The sequence below is a fragment of the Patagioenas fasciata genome, chromosome 8 (genome assembly GCF_037038585.1).
Source record: "Patagioenas fasciata isolate bPatFas1 chromosome 8, bPatFas1.hap1, whole genome shotgun sequence".
Classification (NCBI taxonomy): domain Eukaryota; kingdom Metazoa; phylum Chordata; class Aves; order Columbiformes; family Columbidae; genus Patagioenas; species Patagioenas fasciata.
The window spans coordinates 34,053,468-34,077,882 of record NC_092527.1 but is presented as its reverse complement, the minus strand read 5'-3'; the positions used below and the strand labels follow the sequence as shown (position 1 = coordinate 34,077,882).

The window sequence follows — 24,415 nt, the reverse complement described above, 5'->3', positions numbered from 1 at the left end:
GCAACAGTTTGTCTGGCAGGATCATCATCAATGGCCTCTGTCGCTGCAGCACCTATGACTATGTGAAAGGAGGAAGGAGGTTGTAGTGAGGTGGGTGTTGGTCTCTTCTTCCAAGTAGCAAGTGATAAGACAAGAGGAAATGTCCTAAAGTTGCCCCAAGAGAGGTTTAAATTGGATATTAGGAAAAATTTATTTCCGGAGAGGGTTGTCAGGCATTGGGACAGACTGCCCAGGTGGAGTCACCATCCCTGGAGGTGTTTAAAAGACACATAGATGAGGTTCTTAGGGATATGGTTTAGTGACAGTGTTAAGTTAATGGTTGGACTCATTGATCTTAAAGGTCTTTTCCAACCAAAATGATTCTATGACTGTTTGTCTGGTTGGGTACTCCAGGTTGGAGTGACTCTAAGTAACGAATTGTGGCCAGACACTGCACTTAGACACAGCTTGTGTGTGGCTCAGTTCAGGGTGGACACAGCACAGATAGATAACCTCTCCTGGCTGGACTTGTGCTCTCTCGATCAGTGTATGACTGCAACCCCCGTTCTGGGTAGCATTGCCCTTGAGGGGAAGCACAGGGGTTGTGTGGTCTGGTTTGTGCTTGCTGTACAATGGGCTTTTTATTTTTCCCAACTTCAATGACCTCACACCAATTTAGAGACTTCTCTTGCCATTACTTTTTCTGTTTTCCGGAACTTGCGTTTGTCCTGGAAAACTGTCGTTTTCCTGCTGGAGAATGGTACTAGAGTGGTACAAAGGGCATGATTCATATTTGAGAGTTCGGGGCGGGTGAGAGAGGGTGGAAATTAGAAGCCACTAATGAATGAATGCAGCATGGGAATGTGCCGTGAGTTAACAGCCAAGGAAACAAAGGCACTGGCTACATGCAGTGACAGGAAATAAAATAGCTAGAGACGAGCATGTTAATCATTAGCTAATCACATAATCCACGTTGCGGTTGGTTGGATTTTGTCTCTTGTATGCCCAGTTTGCAGATGCTGAGCGATTCCAAGTCGTGCGTTTTGCAGCCAGCACTGGCCCCTGTTTCCAAGCTTAAATTACACATTTAAAATGCCTATAGGTGACCTAGAAAAATCACCTGTTACAGACAACATGGCTTAAAGACATTCCCTTCAGGCCTTCTGGGACTAAAAGTGAGCACTGGGTAACACCATGCATGTATGCATTTCCCTTTGCTGTTTCTTCTAGAAGCAGCCCAGAGATTTACCAGAATTTGCTCATTTGAAGAAAGGTAAAATTTTCACATTGGGCAAAATATAACAGAAGGAAATTTATCTTGCTTTTTAAGGGTAGTTGTGTGTTTTTTTTAAAAAAAAAAAGGACTGTGTGGTGACTCAGCTGCAGGTTGCTGGAAAGTGACAGGCAGTCTTTGGAGGACAAGGGGCTGTGTCAGGAGAAAATGAGGTAGTCACAGAATACAATGTGTTGTAAAATGTTAACACATTTATTAATCATATGTGGGCAGACAACTTCACACACCCTACCAGAATTTACTGTACCAATGTTGATTCGGTATTGTATCTGTGTTATGAATCAGCTAATACGTGACATTAATTATCTGCATTTATCATTGTGCAAACTGACATAATGATCACTTACAGGGTAACATATCAGTAACTGTTTACCAAAGTACAGAAGTAATACTCCAGTTTTCTGAAATGTTCTGAAATCATTTTGTCTGTGCTATATCTACCAAAATCCTATTTTTCTCCAGAAGTAACATTCCTCCATGGCCAAGAGGTACAGCACACATTGTCAACACCTGCTTCAGCAGCAATGCTGTGTGCAGGTTCCATGGCAGTGGATCTCCTCCCACCACCACGCACAGTTCACAGCTTCTTTGGTGAGTTCACCTCTTTTTGGAAACGTTTCTCTACGAAGTTCCAGGAAACTGCTTTATGACTCTCTCACCTTTGTTGACCCATAACTGGAAAAGAAGGTATTCATCTCGCGGATAAGTGCCATATGACCACTTTCAGGAAATGTTTGAAAAAAATGTTGAAAGAATGCAGGATGTCTGGTCCAAAAAAAGAGAGAAGTGAGAACAGGCAGAAGCAGCACCTTCCAGAATGAAGTTTTCTCAGGAGACAGTGGAAATCAAGTATTCCCCATGCCCACTGAAAATAGGGCAAGAAAAGATCAGGCTTATTTTCTAAAAAGGTCATCGAGGATAAATACTAGGAAAGAACTTCCTAATTATACAGAGAAGTGAGTGAAACAACACGGGAAGGTTGGGACTTTCCTTTTCTAAAGTGCAGAAGAGCTTAGGCAAACCTTGGGCAGGAAAGGTTAAGGGTGACATCCTCAGTGGATACTCTTGACCTGGATGATTTGCGATTTTAGGATTCAGGCCTAGGGAACTGTCCTAGCAGGCTGACACAGTCACAGAGCGGGGAGAAGCCCTGTATGGTGATGGGCAGCCATCCCATCCATCCCTCAGAGGCTCCCTAGGCAGAAATGGATTTGTTGTGCTCAAAGAGCAGTGCGGAGCAAAGGAGTCCCACAGCAGTTTTGGAGAAGAGCTCCCAAGGAATGTCTTTTCTTCCATTTTCAGACTCTGTAGTTCCAGAACTGGGGTTTCCCTCTGTCTTTATGCAGAATTCAGCACAAACAGGCCTTTGAACACCACTGAAACAGAAATATCAAAAAGCAATCCTTTCCCACCTTGAGAAATAAGCGTGTCCTAAACACTTCTGTCTCAAAAGTAGAAGAGACAGGCTGTGTGGAAATGTTCAGCGTGGAGATTAATCTTTTTAATAGGTGCTGAGGATGAATAGATTGTAAAAATATTTGTGCTTGTTCATTTTGAGTTACCGATGCTCTTTGACTACATAAAATTTTATAAATTTTTTTTTTGTTTAAGTCCAGACTTGATTTTTAAGGAAGTACACGAAGAACATTTGTCAAATTTACTACTGAAGTAAGTGGCATCAACACTGCTTTTAGTGAGTGTAGTTTCTTACTGTAGTAGCTGACTTAGCCCAATTCAATTGGAGGCTGGACAAATACCTCCTTTGGGCCAAATCCACCCTAACCAAAGTTTATATAAATCTGTTAATATCAATAATCCCAAGTCTGCTAAACCTGGTAGTTATTTTGGTTGTATCTAGCAAGATAAAATTATCTGTACTCAAAAGCATTGGTTCAGTTTGTTGCCACGTCATTTATATTAACACAATCTATCTAGCAATATATGTATATATATATATAATATATATATTATATGTGTAAATACACTCGCACACAAATATATACAAATGTGTACATATCATATAGAGAACAGGTATGTATTCTGCATACATGCCACATCACAGCATGTTTCTGTAAGCAACAGAGGTCACTGTAATACAGGACAAAGCTCCCTTTTGACATCTACTAAAATCACCCCTGCAGGCAGTTCTATATCCAGCACCACCACCTTTTGGTGTGATTTTAGCTGAAAAACAGCCATGTTTCTATGATGGCAAAGGAAGCAAGGCATTCACAAAGATAGATATACAGGAAATGTCCTTGTTTGGGAAACAAATGAGCACTTGCTCTAGAAAAGCCATGGTACCAGTGGCATCCTTATGGGAAGACTTGGTGGCATCAGAACTCTTGCAGTGAACACTGTGTGCACACTCAGCTGGGAAGCTGTCTTTACTGATAACACTTTCACAGAGCAGGCCAGCCCTCCTCTCTCCCAAATCCATTAATTCATCCTCGCTTAGGGCTTGTTTCAGCTGCCAATGAACCTGAACATGTTCCAGACACATTCCTTTTTTTTTCCAACCAGCTATTTTTCCTATCATCCCTTGAGTGTATTTTTGTGGCTGTAATATAAAAAGAGGCCCCACCGAATCACTACACACTTTATCTACCAGTCTTCCTCCCAACACTATAGCTCTCAGATTGCCTTTGCCTTTCTGTAGCTAAGGGGAAACCAGGAAAAACATGGCTTTGCTCCAAATGTAAGATGTTTCCCACACCTAAGCAATGAGGAGCTCAGAATAAATCAACGTAACTCAGCATAAAGGGGTGAGCAGGGGTGTGAACCAATATTTCCTACTGAAATACAAAGTATACATAGTGCAAAGGTTTAATAAATGATTTGACCCTCAGTTTTTTTCATGTACCTGAAATACAAGTCAAACACATGCCATTCATGTCAACAAAACAAGTTATTAGGACATAAAATGAAAATTAAATCCACATTCTCTGTTCTTTGTACTCCATCAAGAAAAGATGTCTGGCAGCTCTATTAGATAAAGATTACCTCCATATACTATATATCACATTTTCTCCCTGATCTTTTCCCCTGAACTTCGGCACTTACTTAATCAATGATGTCTTTTTGTTCAGGAACATGAGCACCCTTTAACATGGAAGATATCTGAATGTGGAATCCTACAAACAGTAAGTTTCACCTTAAAAGAAAAAGAAATGAGATAGATTTTTATAGCTTGTTATATCTGATCAACATTTGTGCTACTACCTGACTTGTATTTTAACCAGCTAAATAAAAATGCCCTGTTAAAAGAGGTGAGTATTTTTTCCTTGCTGAAATTAGCTTTCTTTTCTTTAGATGGCAACAGCATCTGATGACCTCAACTTTCTCAGCAAAATTCAAATATGAACGTGTTCCAGTATGGGTCAGAGAACCTGCATACTGAAATATGACTCCATCTGTGAGAAACATAGGTATCAACATGTAGTAGATCACAGTGGTGTTAAGGCACCACGTGGAAATCTCCCACATTCTTCAAAAAAAGTGGTATCACACAAGGAGATGTGTAGCGCTTGATAACCATGAGGAGGCAGGAGTTTGGGCTCTACCCTCAGTACCCAAAACAACTATGAACAACTACACATCCACTGGAGGCAACTGTTTATTTCCCAAAGTTTGCAATTCACGGACCTTAGCCGAAAAGTACCGTGTAACTTTAAGTCATGCTTGCCCAGCAGTATCTCTTGGGGTTGCTCAGACTCTTTGAGATCAAGTCCTTAAACGCAGCAGTGCTGACTTTGCATTCCCCAAATAGCCCAGGAATAAGAGATGCAACATCAAAATGATGCTGAGGAGCTATTTGTTACTGAAGTTATTAATGCCACACTCAAAAGAGAGTAAACTGGTTTGAATGAAGCCACTTAAAACACAAAAAGCAACTTGCTTTCTCATTTGGCTTCATTCATGTGACTATCACCTTCAGGCTGGTCAAGCTCACCTCCTTTCTTGTGGACCTACTGATGAAGAAGTAAGCCTCCTCCACGTCCTGCGGTTGCAGATCATTCACTGCCACTATATGGTCTCCGTGATTAAACAAACATCCCAGTCGGCAAGGACCAGCCCACTGTGAGACACTGGGGTATTTGGAGGACAGACAGTAAAGAAAACACATGGGATGTCCAGTTACTGTGAACGGAACGGCAATGACTGAACAGGATTGCAGTTTTGGTGCTGCCCTCTGGAAATGACACACGGCTTGGTTGAGTGACCTTACATCTTTTTGATCCGGTTCTAGCTGAAACCAAGCTGCTTCAGCCATCCCAACAAGTCCTCCTAAAAGCACACGTGACATTGCAGCCTGTTAGCAAGGGTGACTGGTGCTATTACAGCAAGGTTACCAGTGAGAGCTGGGGATTCCAGTCTAAAAGCAGGTGGCCAGACTCACTGCAGGTCCATGTATGCTGCTGCAGGTGTTCTAGCCCTGTGTTTGACTGAGATGATTTCCAAAGTCATCCCAATACAATGGAATTAAAACTTATTATCACGTTTTATCTATGATATAACTGCAAGGATCCAGTGCTGTCTTGACAGGACCCTCACGGAAATTCCAGTATCTCTTTCCTGCTTGTCTCTGATAGACTCTCCTTGATGACAAGCTATTTAGATTTAGCTGACCTGACAGTCAGACCTAGTGCTCTGTTGCAAATTCTTTCAACATTAGTTTCCACTGAGAAAGCTCTGTAAATTTACATGTAGATCCAATTATTGAGATGGGGTCCCATTTCCAGTCCCTTTTACAATGGTATTTTTTCTTCTTGCTGTCAGTGGCCAAAACAAAGTGATTTTCTGTGCACACAGTGCCCCTGATCGGTGTGAAGATGAGAGAATAGCAAAAGGCAGTCTCAGTGCTGCGTGGCAGTGAAAGATCAACTGGTAGCACACGAGTACGCACTGAATGTTTTTTCTACTCCCTCTTCTTTGTTCTATTCATTCATATTGACAGTCTAGGGAGAGCACTAATTTCCAATGGGACTAATAAGTATGTGCTGTAGTCTGTAACACCTACTTGTTAAAATCTCTGTCTAGCACTCATTCCTACCACTAAACCAGTGCTGGGATTAATTTGGAGATAATTTTATGCTGGCATCCACCACAAGTCAGGTTAATTTATGCAACAATTTTTCACTTACAGCTCACACTAGAGAGTCTCAGAATGCTTTGCAGGTGCTACTACTTAAAATACTTACATTAAAGTGGTATGATGTAGTTCAATAATATGGGGGACACAGGCTCATAGGTTAAAGGGAAAAAAAGATAAGAAAGGATTTGATGAAATAGAGTGAATCACTGAATTTACTAGATTTGGAAATAATTCATTCTGTGCCCATAAGTTCCATGTTGTCACCCTTTCCAATGACAGACAGGTTTTATGGGTTTCCAAAGGACTCTCACCTCTTTCCACAAATCCCTTTTTTCTTCACAAGACTTAAGTGTACATAAGGGGGTACAGAAGTCAAATAAATGGGACTTGAAGTCTATCCCTTGTATGTACTTCCTAATTTTTGGCTTTGTCATCAATAACAAAGGGTTATCAGCCACCTATACGAAAGCCTGTGAGATTTTTAGTTGAAAGGCCCTGTTTACCCTATCACAAGATATATCCCTGCGATGTATCTCTCAGACATGCCATCACAGTGATTCACCAAATCAAAGGTTAAATGGAATAGCAGTAATTAGGTGATTTCACACCAATGTTAGAAGAAAAGCATTTGTAGTGGGACTTCATCACTAATTATTACACAGCATGCTAAGGGGCCTTGATTCTATACAGCCCATTTTATCAGCAGTTGAAATAAACAGAAACTCAGGCACATGAAGAGTCAGAGCAGAAAGCAATCACTGCAGTACCCGCACACCGTCCTTGCCCTGTTCTGCACTGTGAAAACTGTACATGGATGTGTATGGTTGTACACTTCTGTATCTACGCTGATTATCTCTTATTCACATCTGACAAGCACCATCACAAGACATCCAGAACTTACCATATTTGTCCTGATGCTTCAGTAAGTTTTAGGTAACTGTGAATATCAGCCAGGGGGACAAAAATATCCAGCTTCTGTAGCTGGGTCTCATCTGTAACTTGACTGCGAGAGAAAACATCAGAGACCAGCCATGCTCTACCAGTCCCTCAACTGAAACCCACAGAGAAGACAAGTCTGTTTTCTCTGTAATGAAAACTGGAGAAGACATTTACCTGAGCAGTATGGACAACTGAATCACTGAAAGTGGTAATGAATTTCCTGTTGTCTGAAGGGTCGTCTGATGGCTGGTACTGCCTTCTAGAAGTTTTAGGTCTCTGCTTGCTTCCAAGTCTCTTGGAGATGCAGCATCGTCTTGGTGTTTGAGAGGAGACAGGAGCCCACCACCTCTGCACTTGAGCTGGCAACTCTCATCCCGCAATCTACTGAAATGGAACAGTGATAAAAAATGAACTCATTTGGCCATTCCAGGTGCTTTTGTTGTGTTTGAAACTGGATCAATAGCCATCAGCAAAGCACAGAATAACAAGTTCTTGTAGAATATCCAGTGGACAAAATTACAGCTAAGTAAAATAAACTCCTTCTAAAAATGGACTATAAATCCCCAAATAAACATTTTCAATATTTAAAGACTACTTATTAAGCCTGAAAACATTCCAGCTAACAACACGCCTTGACAAAGAAAGTGAATGCAGGTTGTTTGGCTTGGCTGTGCTGGCTTCTGCAGGGATGTAATGCTGTCTCCTGGAAGATACAATAACTTGGATGTGCTTGAACACTTTCTAGGTTTATTTGATAAGCCTTATAATGCCTGGAGCCAACTCCCCTCCATGCCCCAAACAAGGCTGGGGTCAGCAGCAAAAGCTGATCTTGGTATATTTTAACTCAAATGGCATACACTTGCAAGGTTTCTATAGTAATTCCCTCCAGGGGCTCTCAAACCCACAGAGGAGCTTGAATAAATCTATTGGAATAAACTGGTTTGCGGGTCTGTATTTCCAATTGCCTCCCACTATGTAGCATAAGACTTGACTGTCTGTAGGTGGCAGGTCACATCTAATGGCTCTGGCTCAAGAGGTTTGGTTTTACTGTGCAGACACACTTCTCTTACTTTTCAGTATACTGTGCTATAAAGTGGACATTTCAAATTTTCCTTGTGGCATTACAACTCTGACACAAAGTTCAGGCCTTTGTGATATACCAAACACTGAACCTTCAAAGAACTCAGCATCCCTCTTTGGATGGGAAAATGGAAGGAAGGATATGACCTACTCAGGAGCACACAACTTCTTATTGGAAAAACTGGGAAATAATGTTCCATGTCTACCTTTCTCTCTTAAGCACTAGATAATGCTGCCTGCTTTGTAGAGTATCTCTCTGAAAGGCTGCTGGAGCTTGGCTGCGGTATCTGAGTAAACTGATGGGCTGTTATGGCATGGAAACCTAGAAGAAGTATGAGTCAACCAAAAGTGCTGCATCCTATAGTCAGAGCCTGTCTAAATGCATGAGTTTAAAATGTGAGTTTAAATTTCATGTTGATGAGTTTTAATTTCACTCTAGTATTCCCACAAGTTCTGAACCAAGACCAAAGGACTCATTCAAGCAAGATGCAGCCTCTACATATTGTTATGCAAATACCACAAATGACAGCTCTATCTTTACCAATGTATCACTTTTAATTTACAAAAACTTAATGAAGTTGTTACTTACAGTGATTTCATTGACATATAAATGTTCTCCTTTACTGGGTTCTTCTGCACTGGCTTCTCTTGCACAGGGACATCATCTTCAGCTGTAGGGTCTGGCTGTGATAGTTCAGTAGTGCACTGCTGGAAAGACATAACAGCATGAGACATAAATATCCTTGTTCTGCCTACAGAAAAAAAATCATCTTAATTTCCTTATTTTGTTCAGTGCTCATGCTGTTTAAACACATTGGCTAATATAGTTTGGCTTTCCCCAGATAAGTCACTTCCCAGAAACGCTGAGCTAGAAAGGTGATTAAAACTTAGAAGTTAATGTTATCTGTTATTACTGACACTGACATTTGTTTTCCTTTCAGGATGGATGGAACATAATGAGCTATATTCTCCAGTACTACCACAAAAAAATTTGTTACATTTTAATTTAAGCAGGTTGAAAAAGGAGTCTCGCACTTTGGGTGTGCTTAACTTAAAGAAAGATTATATGAGAAAATCATACTGTTCATGTCCTTCATTTCACTATACAGTCTTTGGAAAGAGGCAGTGACTTCTGCAGAAGACTGGCCACTTACCTTCTGACCACTAATTGCATGGGAAACCTAGAAAAATTAGCCTCCTAAATGATTTGCCAAAATCTGTTTAAAATTACCAGTATGATTCCTCCTGCTCTCTTGTTTTACAGTGAAATATATAATAGATACCAAAGTATTTAAGTATTTCACAGCATTTTTAAAGTACTGCTTCATTTTGTGCAGCTTCCTGATGCTTCTACAGAATTACATTTTAAAATACATAAAAATAATACATAACTACATTTTCTAAATGAAGTTTCCACTTTTGCAAAAAAACAAAAAACCCACAACCCAAACCCGTGATGCAAGAGGCAAAAACCATTTACAATGAAACAGTCAATTTGGGGAATTTCAACAAAATCAGCAATGTTTTTGTCAAAATGCCACTTTCCACCAGAAAGATCCTTTGAATGAATCTAGTGTATTTTCTCTTGTACAAATGGAAGCTTTATTACCTACTGTTTTATCTACTTATTTCTTTTACAAGGTACTAGTAGTTCCTCATACCAGTTCTTCTTTGGCTCATTAAATGTCTCCTGCCTCTTTGGAACTATGGACAAACCAGCAGAACTCACAACTGATAAACTACCTTTGCTAAAATACTGCTGGGAGTTTGGTAATAGTCTTCTTCATCCTTTTTGATGTCTTCATCTGTATCCGACAACGGTAGATTTTCCTCACTCTTTCCCAGATTTTTATCCTGTTAAAAGAATAGGTTTGTATTGAACAGGTTCAGTTATACAGATTATTCAATGTGTATTTTTCCATTTACGTGGACATGTAATAGAACCAGCAAATATTCACAGAAAACACGGGAACACATGTTTCTCCTTGAACAAAGACACATTCAGAGCCAGTCTGATTTGTGAACATGGTTTCTGTAGTTGTGCTCCTCCTTATACTTTTGAGATCCGCTGCACATGGACAAAACTGGCCATTAATATCTGTACTTCTCCTAGATGGGTTTGTGGTAACCAGATAGTTGCAACTGACTGCCTGTTCACAACATGTTATTTTGTTTAAAAATCAAGTGGGTTAAACCCTTAATGCATGAATCTACATACATTAGGGTCACTTGTGTGCAAAATAATTTTTATTTCATTTAGTTCTAAAATCCTTACACTAGTAAAAAAATCTGCAGGAAATCTAGAATTGGATCAGGAGGCATTTTCCTTTTTAAGCACATTTTAACCGCTATCAAGTAAAGAAGGAATGTGGGATTTCCCTGACTAACGAGAAGTCTATTAACTCATACATCTTCATGAACTAGAACATACAGAGAGCTGGAGATCTGACACTGAATCCTTTGTGTTCTGAATGATACTCTGCCTTCATAAATACCTGAAATACTAAGTTTGCAACAATTTGGTAAGTCAAGGAGAAGTTAATCCCTCCAGCAAGTTTACCTTTCTGAGTCACAAAGATAAATTATTTACTTTTATGTCTCCTTGTTGACTTCACTATAATGAAGGGTATGGTAATTAGTATTTAGCTGCCTCCCAATAAAATTCCCCATGCCATGTTTGTGATGCGACTGTTCTTTATCTCTCCACTTACATCCTTGGTTTCCATGGCGATCATTTTAATAATTGCTAAATATGTCACACAATATATTACTGTTTTCAAGGTAAAGTAAATTAAACTAATTACTCCCCTACATGTAGAGAGAAGAAACTGGCATTGAATAGAAATTAAAGATGATGAATGTATTTTTGTTCCTTGTTGGTATAAATGACATCAAAAGCACATGCAGTAGGACTCAGAACAAACCTACAAATGGTCCTTCAAGAGGTGCCTCAGAAAACTCCAGCAGGAGCAAGACTGGCTCTGTGGTCATGACATAAAGTCACAAATGAGTTTCCGAGCAAGTTTTCAGGGGCCTTGGATCAATCGAATGAGTAAACACTTGCAGAAAAAAAGGTAATAGGAGGTGATTTTATGAAGCCTTGAGATCCTCTATCTGCTAGGAAATTTCAGAGAGCAGACAGCACCCATCAGCTCCCCAAACTGACCCTTCGGTCACTGACTTTTGCCAAACACAGTGCTTCCCCTTGGCGCCATTGCAGTTTATTGGGAAAATGGGCAGGAGAAGGAGAAGCTGCAGCAGCTCTGTGTTTCCCTAAAGCAGTTTGCCAACATCTCTGTTCCTCCGGCTGCTTTACAACCAGAGCAGTGCAGTTAACCTCAATGTACAGTTATTCTCAGACATACAGCCAAGCAAGTTCTTTAAGTCTCTGTTGAACCATGGTGTGGATCTGTGAGGAGCCATTGAAGGAGGAATGTTGTTTTTACAACTGATCTGGCACCTGACTCCAGTGGGGGGGAAGGACAGAGACATCAGACTATGAATCCTTCATGTAAAACAAAGTCTCTTAGAACTAATCTCGGAATGCATACTGATTCCTGTATTTAAAAAAGTTAATCTAGGGGGAAGGGTAGCCAAAGAGCCAGGAATCCGTATTTTAAATAAATTGATAAGGGGAAGGGGCTTGTTAGAATTAGATGAATGAAATATGTGACTGAGGCAGGCGTCAGGTAGTCTGTAAACCCTGAAGTACCCAGCCAATGGGGAACAGGAGAGGGAATTTGTGGCTGTGATTTGGGAGGGATACAAGCAGGGGCCTTTTGCCCTGTTCTGTGTGCTTATCATTAGGTAGGACACTCGGTTTTGCAAAATCGTTAATGAAATGTGCTTTTCTGAGAAATCCTTCCTGAGTCTATTATATTGGCAAGATGATAATTTCCTACAGATTTACATGAGAAAGAGATGATGGAGAAAATTGTCTGTAGCACAAGATAGAAAAGATACCTGGACAACAACTGAGTAATTGTTCATTTTAGGCTCCTTAGGGAAAGGGTCAAAATTTATGTGTTGCCCTTGGACAGAGGAGCTTGTCTTTCAAAAAATCAGGTATTAAAGCCAGACTCCTGACAAAGGTGCCCAGGTGCATGCAATATATCAATGAGCAGTACAGGGTAATACACATTAGGGTTCCTTATTTTGATGCATTTCAGGTATTGAAAGCTGTGGTTGAAATAGCTGATACTGAATAGCTGAGTCAGAAGTTGTTTGGTAGTTCCAAAATGTGGATTGAAAGGGAGTCAGGTGCCCAGACCTTTCCTGCGTGCCTGGGCACTCACCTGCACAACTCAGCTGACATTGATAGACCTCTTTACATGAGGAACAGCTACTGACCAAAGAGTTTTCAAGATCTGGGCCTGGATGAGGGAACCACCGATAAAAAGCAAAATGAATCAGATGGATGCTAGAAATGTGGAGTCATGCTTCTGTCAGGATGTAAATACAAGGGATTAATCTGGAAGGCAGCTGTCTAGACATCACTGAGCAGAGAATAGATCCAGAAATGTTAGCAGATGCTGCACTTATGAGACAAGTGAAATATTTTTATCAAATCAACAAACAATTTTGTTTCTTGTTAGCTCTATGGCAAGATTATTTATTTTATTTCTGTCCTAGCTTGAACAGCTGCATATAATATACACATTCTGAGGCACCATAAGTATGAGAAGAATTCATGAATGAAACAGGAAAGGCATGTGTAAGAAAGAGACGGAAAGAGCACCTTGGTGTGCACCCAGAGCAGCACTGGTGAAATTAGACTAAGGGTTAAGGCAATGCATTTCAGAGCTCAGACTCACAACTGAATTATTGCAGCTTCATAAAGTACCATGCATCAGCTGAGCTGTGCTAACTGCCCACGGCATTGCAATGTAGTTTCAACTATTTTCACTACTTTCCACTGAATTTAGCTGTGTTATCTCATACTTGCTGCCAGCCTGTACTCATGGATGGTGACTGCAGCATGTGACTTACCGCTCTGTTAGCTATGATAGCAGAACAGATTCTTTTCCCTTTATCTCAGCCACTCTAAATCATAGCATAAACTGCTAATAAATATCGCTTTAAACTCAGCTGCCAACAGCATACTGGTTGTGCCTTCTGTTCTGCTGACTCTGCTGCAAAGGCTGTAATCCAGGGCAGAGAATGGGTGAAACCCACCTGAAACTGCTGCAGGTGTTTGTTCAGGGAAGACAGGTCAGAACACTTAGCCAATTATACGTGAAAACATCCAGCATTGTATCTTTTAAAATCATTCCTGCCAGATATAGAAGCTAAATTACTTGAAGGTGTATTTATGCTTACAAAAGGTCAGTCCTCAGGTATGCCTTGATTTAACAACCCCTTGTTCTGTAGTTCAGTTGCACCGATTAAATTGCTACTGGCAGAGGCTGCAGAAAGAAACCATTTAGGAAGACTGAGGCACAGCCAAGAAATGTGATGGGAGGGGAAAATCCTCAAGCAATGCAACTTTACAGTTTTACTCACTAAGTTCGTGAGAGCTGCCACAAGTTGCTGCACAGAAACTCTGAGGATCTGCCTACAAGAGATGAAGTAAACAAAGGGTATTTCAAGCAAGTTCTTACAAGGTTATTTTCAGTGCTAAACAAGAAAACAGACTAAGTTAGGAAACTTTGATAGTGAAAACCAACTCAGTGCTCTGGGAAAGTAGATGAATAATCTGTCGTTACAGATACTCAGGTGAGATAAGAGCCAATAGCAATTTCTACCGACTGAACATGTCAAGAGCTGTTTGATTTGTTCTGCTCACCAGGCTTGGAAAAACTTGTCTTGGCGAGTCACACTGAGTCTGATGAGGGCCAGGATCTGAATTAGGCCTGTTCTTGTCTTCTGAGGGTCCATTCTCCTGTATACAAGAGAAAAGAGTTGACTCCTTGTAAAGGTGTTTCACCTGAATTCAGCTTCCTCCAGCTGTGCCGTTTGCATACAAGTTTGTGACTAGAGAAAACCAACCCTCCCTTGACAGCTATTCAGCTTGGCACCAGAGGAGGAGGACTGCAATTGCTCTGGGACAGCAGCAATGCCTGCCTTCCTTTCTATTTAAATATTGATGGGGAAGATCTGGAACACACAGAGGAACTGGACCTCAGCTCCCCTCCAGGCTTTACAGCCTGAAGAGACAGACAGAGAAATGCACACTCACAATATAGGAGGAATTTGGGCGGCAGCTATCAAAACAATCATCACATGGCATTGCCAAAGCATGTCAAAGCAAATCTGCAGGGGCTGATTTTATGCCCACTAATCTTTGCCAGTCAGTTGAGACAGCCAAAGAATATTGTATCTCACTGCCATCGACCTCTACTTTGCTACCTGCCTTTACTTACATGCAGACTTTGCTCAGACGTCTTTCCTCTGTGGGGACACTCTGACGTTATAATCCAGGTCCTACTCAGGACCCCCACCAGAGAGCAGAACAGACCACCCGGGCACCCATTGAACAAGCTATATAGAACTTTTGATGGAATAAAGCAACTATACAAATCTAATTTCATAGTCACCCCTAGGACCAAACTCATTATTAAGGATGGCTAATCTGTTTACCTTCTGGTAGCTTTGCCTTTCCGGGAAATTGATTTTATCTGCAGAATTCAAGAATAGTGGCAAAGAGGCTGGCCGGCTTCTGATTTCTGGATTTGGAAGATCTTGGTTCTAGAAATAAGATGGCAGCAGTGTAAGAAGACAAGCGCCAGATGGGCATGGACTACAATGTGCCAACACATCCCACTAGTCCAAATTTTACTTTTAATGGCTCAGAGAGGTTGTCTACATGGCATTTTTCAGGCAGATATAAACTTGCCCTGCTTGCACTTTGAGCTGAGTGGAAGCTGTAGGGAAGTACATTAGGCCTGGCTGGATGAAAAGGTGCAGAAACTTGAGCCTGAGCTTGAACTAACAGAGCTTCCAGCTGCTCCTACATTGACAGACTAGATGAGGATCAGTTTGTAAAACAGCATGTAAATATAACCCAAAAGCACAAGGTAAGAATAACACACAATTTTTCTTTCTGATGCATCAAAGGTGCAATTCATTGCAACATAATGTCAATCATCTCCTAATTTCCTTGTGACTTACTGTTCAAAGAGAGTCCTTCAATGTAAAATTAATCCCAGCACAGACTGTGCAATGCCTGCTTAATGCATGAAGTCAGGGTACAGCATTTATATGGAAAATGAATTTCTGATGAATCAAGGCAAGAGTCAACTTGCAAGGCCAAAATCAGTAAAATTCCTTTGCACAGGTTTCTAATGAAATCACAAACTTCTTTCTTTCTAAAATCAAGTGCAGTAACATGTCACCTGAGGGCAGCACCCATCTCTTCTTGCCTCCTTGCAGACTGAAGATATCGCAGTGACCCAGTCCTCTGTTTCCTGCCTGCAAGTTGGAACAACAGAAATGAAAACCTGCTCACAGGTAAAACACAAGGAAAACCCATTTGCCTACTCACTTCTTCCTATGGGGCACAAAATAACGCTTCCTGAAGTCAATACAGATAATCTGGACTTTCCTTTCGAGAGAGAGTGCTCGGCTGGCCATAGCCAGATGGCAAAGTTTGACCTCAGAGAGGTGCAGCCCAGGGCTGGGGGCAAAAAGATATTTATGGGGGGCTGTGCATGTGTACAGGAGACACAGAGAGGGAGAGGGATGGAGAGGTGGGACGGTGTTCTCTGCTTCATTTTCTGCGTGTAATGCTGCTCAGCAAGTAGCTAAAGACAGCTGACAAGGCTTGAGAATGTGTTTGGGCAAGCAGGAGGAGAAACACGCCACAAAAGTACCCCCTGAAGCCTCGTTTCATGCTTGCGGTGGATTTAGTCAGATTAATTCTGGAATGCTTCCCACCCAGCGTGGGCTGTGAGAACAGTGCCCTGGGCGAAGGCATGGGGTGACACGCTCAGGTAACACACAGGTATGGCACCTTTCTTCAGCACTTATCAGCATTTCACACATCAGCTGCTCTTCTGTATAAAGGCAGAAAAACCCCGAGATGCTTGTGGCTGGGAAACTGGAGAAGCTGGGAAGTGGCAGCAGAGGAGCACTGTGCCAAATATGCTCCCTCACCTAACCAAGCTTTGGCTGATCACAACAGCAGCAGTTTCTGCCCCTGCTGAGGATGGGATTGCAGCCTGGGAGAGCAGGGAGCTGCTGTAAATGCCCTAGTCAGTCCTTTCGGAATCTCTTTTACCTCAGGGGAATTTTCCCCTTCAATCTCCTTCCCTTGACTAACAACCTGTTTTCCAGGGGAAGATTATTTCCTGTGTTTTATCCATAAGGAGCAGAAGCTTTCCTCACTCCGAGGAGCTGCTGGGTGAGAAGACAAAGCTCTCTGCTGTTCCTTCACCCTTAATTGGGACAGCTTGACGGGGCACAGCCGCACTGATGTACTGCCGCTGCCCCACTGCCAGCCACATGCTCCCACCACTTCCACAGCCACGGGGAAGGTCAGCTCACCTGTCTGAACAGCAAAAATTAACCTGTCCATGGGGCAAAAAAACCTCAATGCAGAAAAGTGCAGGTTTCCATTGGATCAACCAGCTGGATAGTTTCATACCGGGGCCGTGCCATCAGTAGCTGAGACACAGGCAGGGGTGGGAGAGCAGGATCTTGCCTTGGGGCAGTGGCTTAGTGTTACGTTAATTTAACTGTAACGTCATATTGTATTTGCACATCTTTCTATGCCTACCTGCTGCTCCCAATGAGGTAGTACCGTCTGTTTCCAGTACTGACGGACATCACCTGCTCAGGAAGGCATTTAAACATCTTCCTCACTGTTTCCATAATTTCAGAATTGCTTATGCCAACTTCGATATTTATGATTCTGTTAAGATAACCATATGAAACATCCTATATAACTATACATACAAACATACACACACATACATGTGTGTCTGTGCATGTTTTACTCTAAGCACAGCATAATATGATATCTGCATGGGAAAAGGTAAACATTTTTCCACAGAGAAAATTCTCAAGTAAGTAAGTGCACAACAGGTGGTCTTTAAATGAAGAAAACTTCCAAGCAAAAACATAAAATCAACTTTTCCAAAGACTCATATCCAGATTTTGGATCCTCATTTCTGAAAAAGGGGCTGTTGGTCTAACACAGAATCTTGAAAATAAATGATAGTAAGAGCAATTCCTGGCAGATGTTTTTGAGCCACTACAGAACAATACTTTCAATTAGAAAGTTACTGTGTGTTAACAGTGTTTTAATGCGGGGGGGAAGAGGAACAGCTAAGAAGTGCTCTTAATGGATACTTAAATGGAAGCGCTACTTCCATTAACTCCCAAGAAGTTAAATTAGTAGAAATAATAACAACAATAATGATGGTAATAATGTAACTACACACCACTGAGCAAGCTGCAAATTATTTGAAAGCTTCACAATGTAAATCCTTTTAATAGAAGATGCACAACAGCAATGTGAATCCTGTGACCTCCATGCCTAACAATTCCAGGAGCCTGGAATATTAAGCTCCAAGTCTGACTGGTAAAATCTTTAAATTTCCTTTTACATTTACTGTTCCCCTTCTGTGTATCTCATACCACATGTGACATGGTGAAGGGTGATAGTACAAAGCTCGTAACACCTCGCCTTGCTGCAGTGAGCGCTGTGCTGAGAGGAATGAAATGATCAACCCAAATGAGCCCAGCAGAGCAATTCCTTGGTGCACTAAGAGGCAGTGGGGCAGCCAGCATCAGCCCAAAGGGCTAAATGGAAGCCAGGAGGCCTCTGCACAACTTGCACAGCACTTTGTAAAGCCATAAGGTAGGACAGGTTGCACAGTTAAGAGTGGCATAGCAAGGATGGGCCATCCATAGCTCTTCCTTACATATGAGTGAAGGCACAGCACTGTCCTCACAGGAGATAAAATATCTTTTACTACAGCAATGCAGCCTTTGGGATCATGGAGCCAAGATCTCTGGTTTGTAGATACCACATCGTCAGAATCACTCAGATAAATGTATCAAATTTCATCAAAGCAATTTAGGATTTTTACTTCTACATATATCCTACATTGTAAGTTGCACCCAAAGCCTACAAAAGCCCAAGGGTCTCTTTTCTGGATTACAGTGGGATTTGGATCATGAACCTCAATGAGGAACAAATGACTGTACAATCAATGGACATTTAAGAGTGTTGATACATGACTTAAAATAAAAACGTGATGCATTTGAGTTACATACTGATCAACAGCTATGGAGCCTTTTATGCTCTGGCCTTTTAGATACTTCAGCATGTAATTGCCATTGCTGGATTTAGACAGGATGAAAAATCGCCTTTTCCAGGAATTCTGCCAACGAGAAAGTAATTTGTCTCATTAAAATTCAGGAGAAGAGAAATAACAGGTGCTTGTTGAGGGATTGGTGGAATATGACTAATGTGTGCTAGTGTACCTGTGAGTTGAAAAGCTGAAGAGGTGGTGATTTGATGAGGAATCCATGTTTGCAGACTCCAACTTCAGGGCATAATGTATTTTGAGTTTTCACTAGTCAAAGAGAAATGAATGGCACCTTTATTTACTTTGTTGTTAATTAATCTGTTATTAAAAACCTGCTTGAACTGGAAATTGTTGCGGAGTGCTGGGTTTCTGTGTTTAAATGGCCACAAAGCACATTACAATTTGAGAAGACAAACACAAATCAAAGCTATAAAATACAGGGCCAGGCCATGATGTCAATGTTACTGCTGACAACTGGCCTGAACTGTAAATAAATGACAGTGACAATGCAGGGGGCTGGGAAAACATAACAACCTCCTGTCTTATTTGGCTGGTCTTATTTAACTTCTGAAGTCTGATGTTATTTAATTTCAAAATTAGTGATCTGAAAGACAGTAAACAGCCCCCTAATGAAACTTGTAAATGGCATTCAAGTTGGACAGGTTGCAAAGCTAAGGATAGGTCCTCTTACACTGTGAATAACGATGTGACAACAGGAAAAAGCCTTACAAGGAAAATATGAGCTAAAACCTCTGGTGGGGGGAAATGCCTGAATGTATTTGTTCACAACCCTGCATATTCTGCAGCCAGATGTAGCTTGAGACTCACATTTTCTAATCACTGTTGGATTTCTGATCAAAACGTCAGTTTTATTAATGCACTTTAAAACCCAATGAAAGGGGTAGCAATCTCATTCATTTTTTTTAAGCTATAAATCATATATGATAAATTAGAATTTTTGAAGAATTCAGTGACTGGAAGGAGGACAGTCAACCTCATTTTGGATCTGCCAGTAAGAGGCAGTAGAGAATATACATAAGTTCTGGGAAAGACAGCAATATAACATGACCAGACTTTGTGGTGATACAAGAAACGCTTGGGTCTGAAATCCCTTTTACTACTGACTTCGGTGGAGACAGGGCTTCATCATCAGTGCCTCGGAGATACTGACTGTATATTACAGTTCCCACTTAATTTTTAAGGATTTTAACACTTTTTACAAATATCAGTTCAGCCTCTGTGTTAGGGACAAGAAAAATTCTGCTATAAAGGGAAATGCTGCATTCAGGACAGATTCTTTAAGGGAGAAAGAAGAGGGTCAAAATTAAGAGACAGTTTAAGTCCAGATGAGATCTCCAAATTTTTCAGTATGCTGTTTTCTCTTGGTTTTCACCTATTGTTTACTACAAAGTCCTTGGTAGCTGGAATATTATATATCAATAAGAGTGGATTGAAACCCGATTCAACCTTAATACTGACAAACCTTAGTAAATGAAATCTTGTACCTGCAGAATTTCTTTTGCTTGTAGAAGCCATCCTGGCTGTTTCTTCCACCCAGAGAGTAGAGAGCAAAAACCTTGAAGCTAATTCCTTTCGCTTTGCTTCCTGCTGAGCAGCATTTCACTGAACACACGATTGCCTGAGAAAACAAGCATCTCACAAGTGTTTATTTTCATAGTGATTCATATGAGTCGTGATTAAACTAAATAAAAATGAACATAGAAAAATCTGTAATGAAATACATAAATGATTATAATAATTATTCATTAAGAATACTAACATATATAATATGCTATATTATAAAGGAAATGATACATTATATGCTATAATATTATTAAATATTTATTCTATTAACAGGTACTTACAAAATTATTAATAATAAAAATGACAAATTTATACAGGACAAGAGATAATTTGCCCGGGAAATGGTGAGACTTGCCAACAGAACTTCATTTTGCCCCTTCCTTTGCACTTGACACAATACCTGTATAAAATATGCATAGTTTGGCTTAAGGAGTTTAAAATCTATTTAGAAAATCTAGTCATGATACTATGGTAATGATAATAATTCGCAAGTCTGTAGCATTCTTAATACAATGCCCTCAGAGCAACTTATCAACAGCGATGAAATAAACTTCACAGCTTTCAAAGAGGTGCATTAGTGTCCTGATTTTTCAGAGGGGTAAGCAGAGAGTATCTGTTTTTATTTATGTCAACTTGCTTTTGCAATGTGTCCTCCAATATTACCAGGGAAATGGGGCTCATTTGCCTTTCGGTCCTTTCCTTTGAGAAATGCACCATTTGGGTGGCAGGGTAGCAGAACCAGATGTATAATACATGTATATGTGTGTATACAAACATATACTATATACAATACAAAATACAACGCTATTTCTTTGCAGTTTGTATGTGAGCTCGGCACTCTCACCAATTGATCGCATACACAGCACTGCTTTTTGCACACTGAACATTTTTTAATTATCTCAGTTTTCCTTGCTGATCTATTTAGATCTAATTTCCATTATTTACTAACATTTCCAATTTGTAATGCTCTGTGTGTTTGTAAGGTCATTTAGAATTTTTTCTAAAGTTGCCCTTTGCCCCAAAGCTCTCATTTCTTGCAAAATCAAATCCTTTTCGTTCAGTGACTTGGCTTGAAGTTGTCTCTTAGCTACAACAAGGTTACACAATCTCCAAGATGCGTTCCACCTGAAGCTGCAGAGCCTCTCCTGGGAAAAGGTGAAGGATTGCAAGTGCTGTTCGCTAGTACTTTGCTGAGCTCCCTGGCTGGACTGAGAGATTTCAGGAGTTTCCTTTGTTTCTGTTTATTTAGTGATTCACTCCGTGGTGCCAGAAGTAAACACAGTATGGTCAGGAGTGGTGGTAGAAATGGTTGGTAATCTTCCGGCCTCACTCACCTGCCATTGGGTGTGTTACAGGCCAAATTTTACTTCTGACACACAAATAAAGCTACAGACTTCCACAGCTCCTGTTCCAGGCAATGCCATGCTGTAAATGAGAATGACCCACTGCAAATTTCAGTCCTCTGGAGATCTCTGCAGAGCATTTCTGACAGTATTTTTTGGTCTTTTTTTTTTAGGGAAAACTTTGAGATTTGAAATGTGACATGTCTTTTTGGGAGAAAGATTTATTGCACAAATGCTGTGACAGACTGTTAAAAACAATTACTGCTAGCATTTTAATCTATTGCCTACCAAAACAAAAGGACAAAAAAAGCAATTTTCAAAACTAAAAATGACTGCACGCAAAGTCAAATTGTTAGTGTCAGTATTAGGGGCACACACCTGGGGTTACAACGAAAGGCAACATAATAATCCTTTCAACATGACTGACAGAGTCACTGCAACTGGCAAATGATGCAATTCTTACAAAACAATGTTCCAAGAACCTATGACAGGATAAAAGTCTCTTCCAGGTTTTGGTAAAAGTCAAGATTTGCAGGTGGGAAGACAAAAACCTGTGAGATGACAGTTGTGCTATATAACTCTGCATGTTGGGAAAAAGTTCTTAATTGTTGTGTTTAATTGTCTGTACAACAGAAAGCAACATTTTAAACACATTATATCTGCTCCAGAATAGCCAATACCAATTCCATGATTACACTCCCTCAGATTTTTGTATGTCTGACATTAAGAGATTTGATTGCTTTCAACCTTTTGAAATGCAATGAGGCATTTCAGTCAAAATGCAAATAAAATGTTGCAAATAATTAAGATATAAAAATATAATGCCAAGATAAGGAAAACAAAGTGTGTTAATACTTACAGACAAAATGTCTTCATGATGTAGAAGACCTTAGAGAAATACACCTTTAAGGATTTCCAGGTTCCCCGTATTGCCTCCTGCAGCAAAACACAGTGTGTCCTTGCCCTGCGTGGTGACTGCCTTCTTATAGTCCGTGTATGAATACAAGCACTCTGAAATATGACCCACAAGGAAATTCCTGTTTCTGCCATGGGAGGCAAATGAAAGATTGTTCTGAAAGGGGAAATCCAGGAGACTAATAATCACTTACGAGAAATAAAAAAATATGCACATTTAGGGCAGCTTTAGATGTCTCTCTTGCAGAAAAAGGCCTGGACACAGCTCGGTTTTTCCTTCAGCTTTCTAAACAGTCCCTTTATTTCCCCTGAGCTGTGTCTAAAATATTGTATCCACCCGTGACTGGAAGATAAAGCAACGTTAAGAACCCTAAAAGATCATAAAGTACCATAAAATGTAACAAAGTTCAGATTTAAAGAACAGCATTTACTAAAACATACAACGGTGAAGCAGGATTTCTCATGCTACTGATATAATGACAATGTAATGTCACTGTAAGGTCAATGTCTGTCTTGGTTATAGGTGATTTTTTTTAATTAACTCCAGAAACATCCAGCATATCATTAATGATTTTACACGCTAAACCATTTGGCTAATCCTGCAGATGGCAAGGACAAAAAATAGTTATAAATTTGATCAGGAAACAGGTTAAAATGCCCTATAACTTGTAGGTGGCTGTTGAGCTACCTGGCCTTGCTCAAGTGGTAAGGTCAGGCTTCCTTGACCGTGATGGGCTCCTGCAGGCACTTGGGCTGGCACATCTCCAGTCAGGCACGATGTCTGTGGTTGGAAATTTTATTCTGAAACAATATTAATGCTTTTTGGACATGACCTGAAGCAATGTTTCATCTAGCAGACACTGGTCCCAACACATGGGAATGTTTTTCTCTCTTTCACTACCACTGTAAGTTATCTTTCCAAGTTGCTTTTCCTCTCTGGCAGTGCCTTCAGGTATTTTACGCTGACCTTTGTATAGTTCATACACCAGAACTAGCCCAAAGGTTTTTTAAGATTCAGCCTCAGCTGCCTCCTTTCATTGTAAATCAGCAGGTAGAATTCCTGTGCTCCTTTGTGCCACACTATCATCTTTTTTTTTTCCAGGAAAGCTCCTCTCTACCAGGAGATCTCTTGGAAATGCTGAGAGTTGCCTTGTTGGCTTGGCCATTAGACCCCTGAAGAGCTTCAAATAACACCACTACTTTGCTTTTTTTCTTAGACAGACAGCTACCAGTTCATCTATTAGTTGGAAATTCCCAACCTGCCTTTATTTAGTGTCTGTCCTGGTAAATGTGCAAGAAAATCTGATAAAGACCCACTCTGTCCAGGTTTGTTTTTGTTAGAGATGTCCAAGAGGGCAAAGAGCTTTTCCTGCTCTCAGAGGAAATTCACAAATATTAACTCCTCCATCCTTTCTTGGCAGTGCCTTGTAGGCTAGACCAGGGACTATTTCTAGCAATTCTTATATTTTCCCAATGCTTCTAAGCTAAAATAAATTTGCTATAGATTTTTCAAAATAAGATATCATTCTTAAAGAACTTTTAAGAAAAAAAGCACTATTCAAGAGGAAAGCTGCTCCTTACCTCTTATGCTGTTACATTCTTTGGCATTATTTTAAAAACTTAAATGACCTGTTTCAGAGCCCCTGCTTGCTGCTTTTTTGTTCCAAAGGCTCTTCAGCTTCAGAGCTGCAATGTACCTGAATAAAAGGATAGTTCTGGAGACAGGGAATACTGTTAAAAGAAATTTCAAAACAGGCTAGACCTTAAGCAAATGAACACTAGTGAATGAACTATAAAGGCATGAAAGAGCTTCCAGACAAGTAACAAATACTGAAATGTTGACTGGACATATGGTCGGACTTCAAGATCTTATAGGTCTTTTCCAACCTAAATGATTCTATAATTCTGTGACACATTTCTCAGAGTAAAA

General features: G+C 40.5%; 1 protein-coding gene across 2 annotated transcripts; it reads right to left on the bottom strand.

Moving 5' to 3' along the window:
* Positions 1–1,444: 1,444 nt before the first annotated feature.
* On the bottom strand, positions 1,445–24,187 carry PLEKHS1 (pleckstrin homology domain containing S1). 2 transcript variants are annotated; one of them, XM_065843433.2, is made up of 15 exons: positions 22,430–24,187; positions 20,149–20,282; positions 18,819–18,910; positions 18,609–18,715; positions 17,104–17,238; positions 15,722–15,797; positions 14,967–15,074; positions 14,173–14,268; positions 10,131–10,241; positions 8,977–9,095; positions 7,482–7,691; positions 7,270–7,371; positions 5,226–5,361; positions 4,337–4,427; positions 1,445–2,649 (listed from the first exon to the last, which is right to left on the bottom strand). In XM_065843433.2, exons 2-14 carry the CDS (start codon positions 20,177–20,179, stop codon positions 4,359–4,361), a joined length of 1,392 nt encoding a protein of 463 aa, XP_065699505.1. In that variant the 5' UTR covers positions 20,180–20,282; positions 22,430–24,187; the 3' UTR covers positions 1,445–2,649; positions 4,337–4,358. The 2 variants fall into 2 exon arrangements, with proteins under 2 accessions (XP_065699505.1, XP_071668266.1); XM_071812165.1 differs by having other exon boundaries at positions 8,977–9,092.
* Positions 24,188–24,415: the final 228 nt, after the last annotated feature.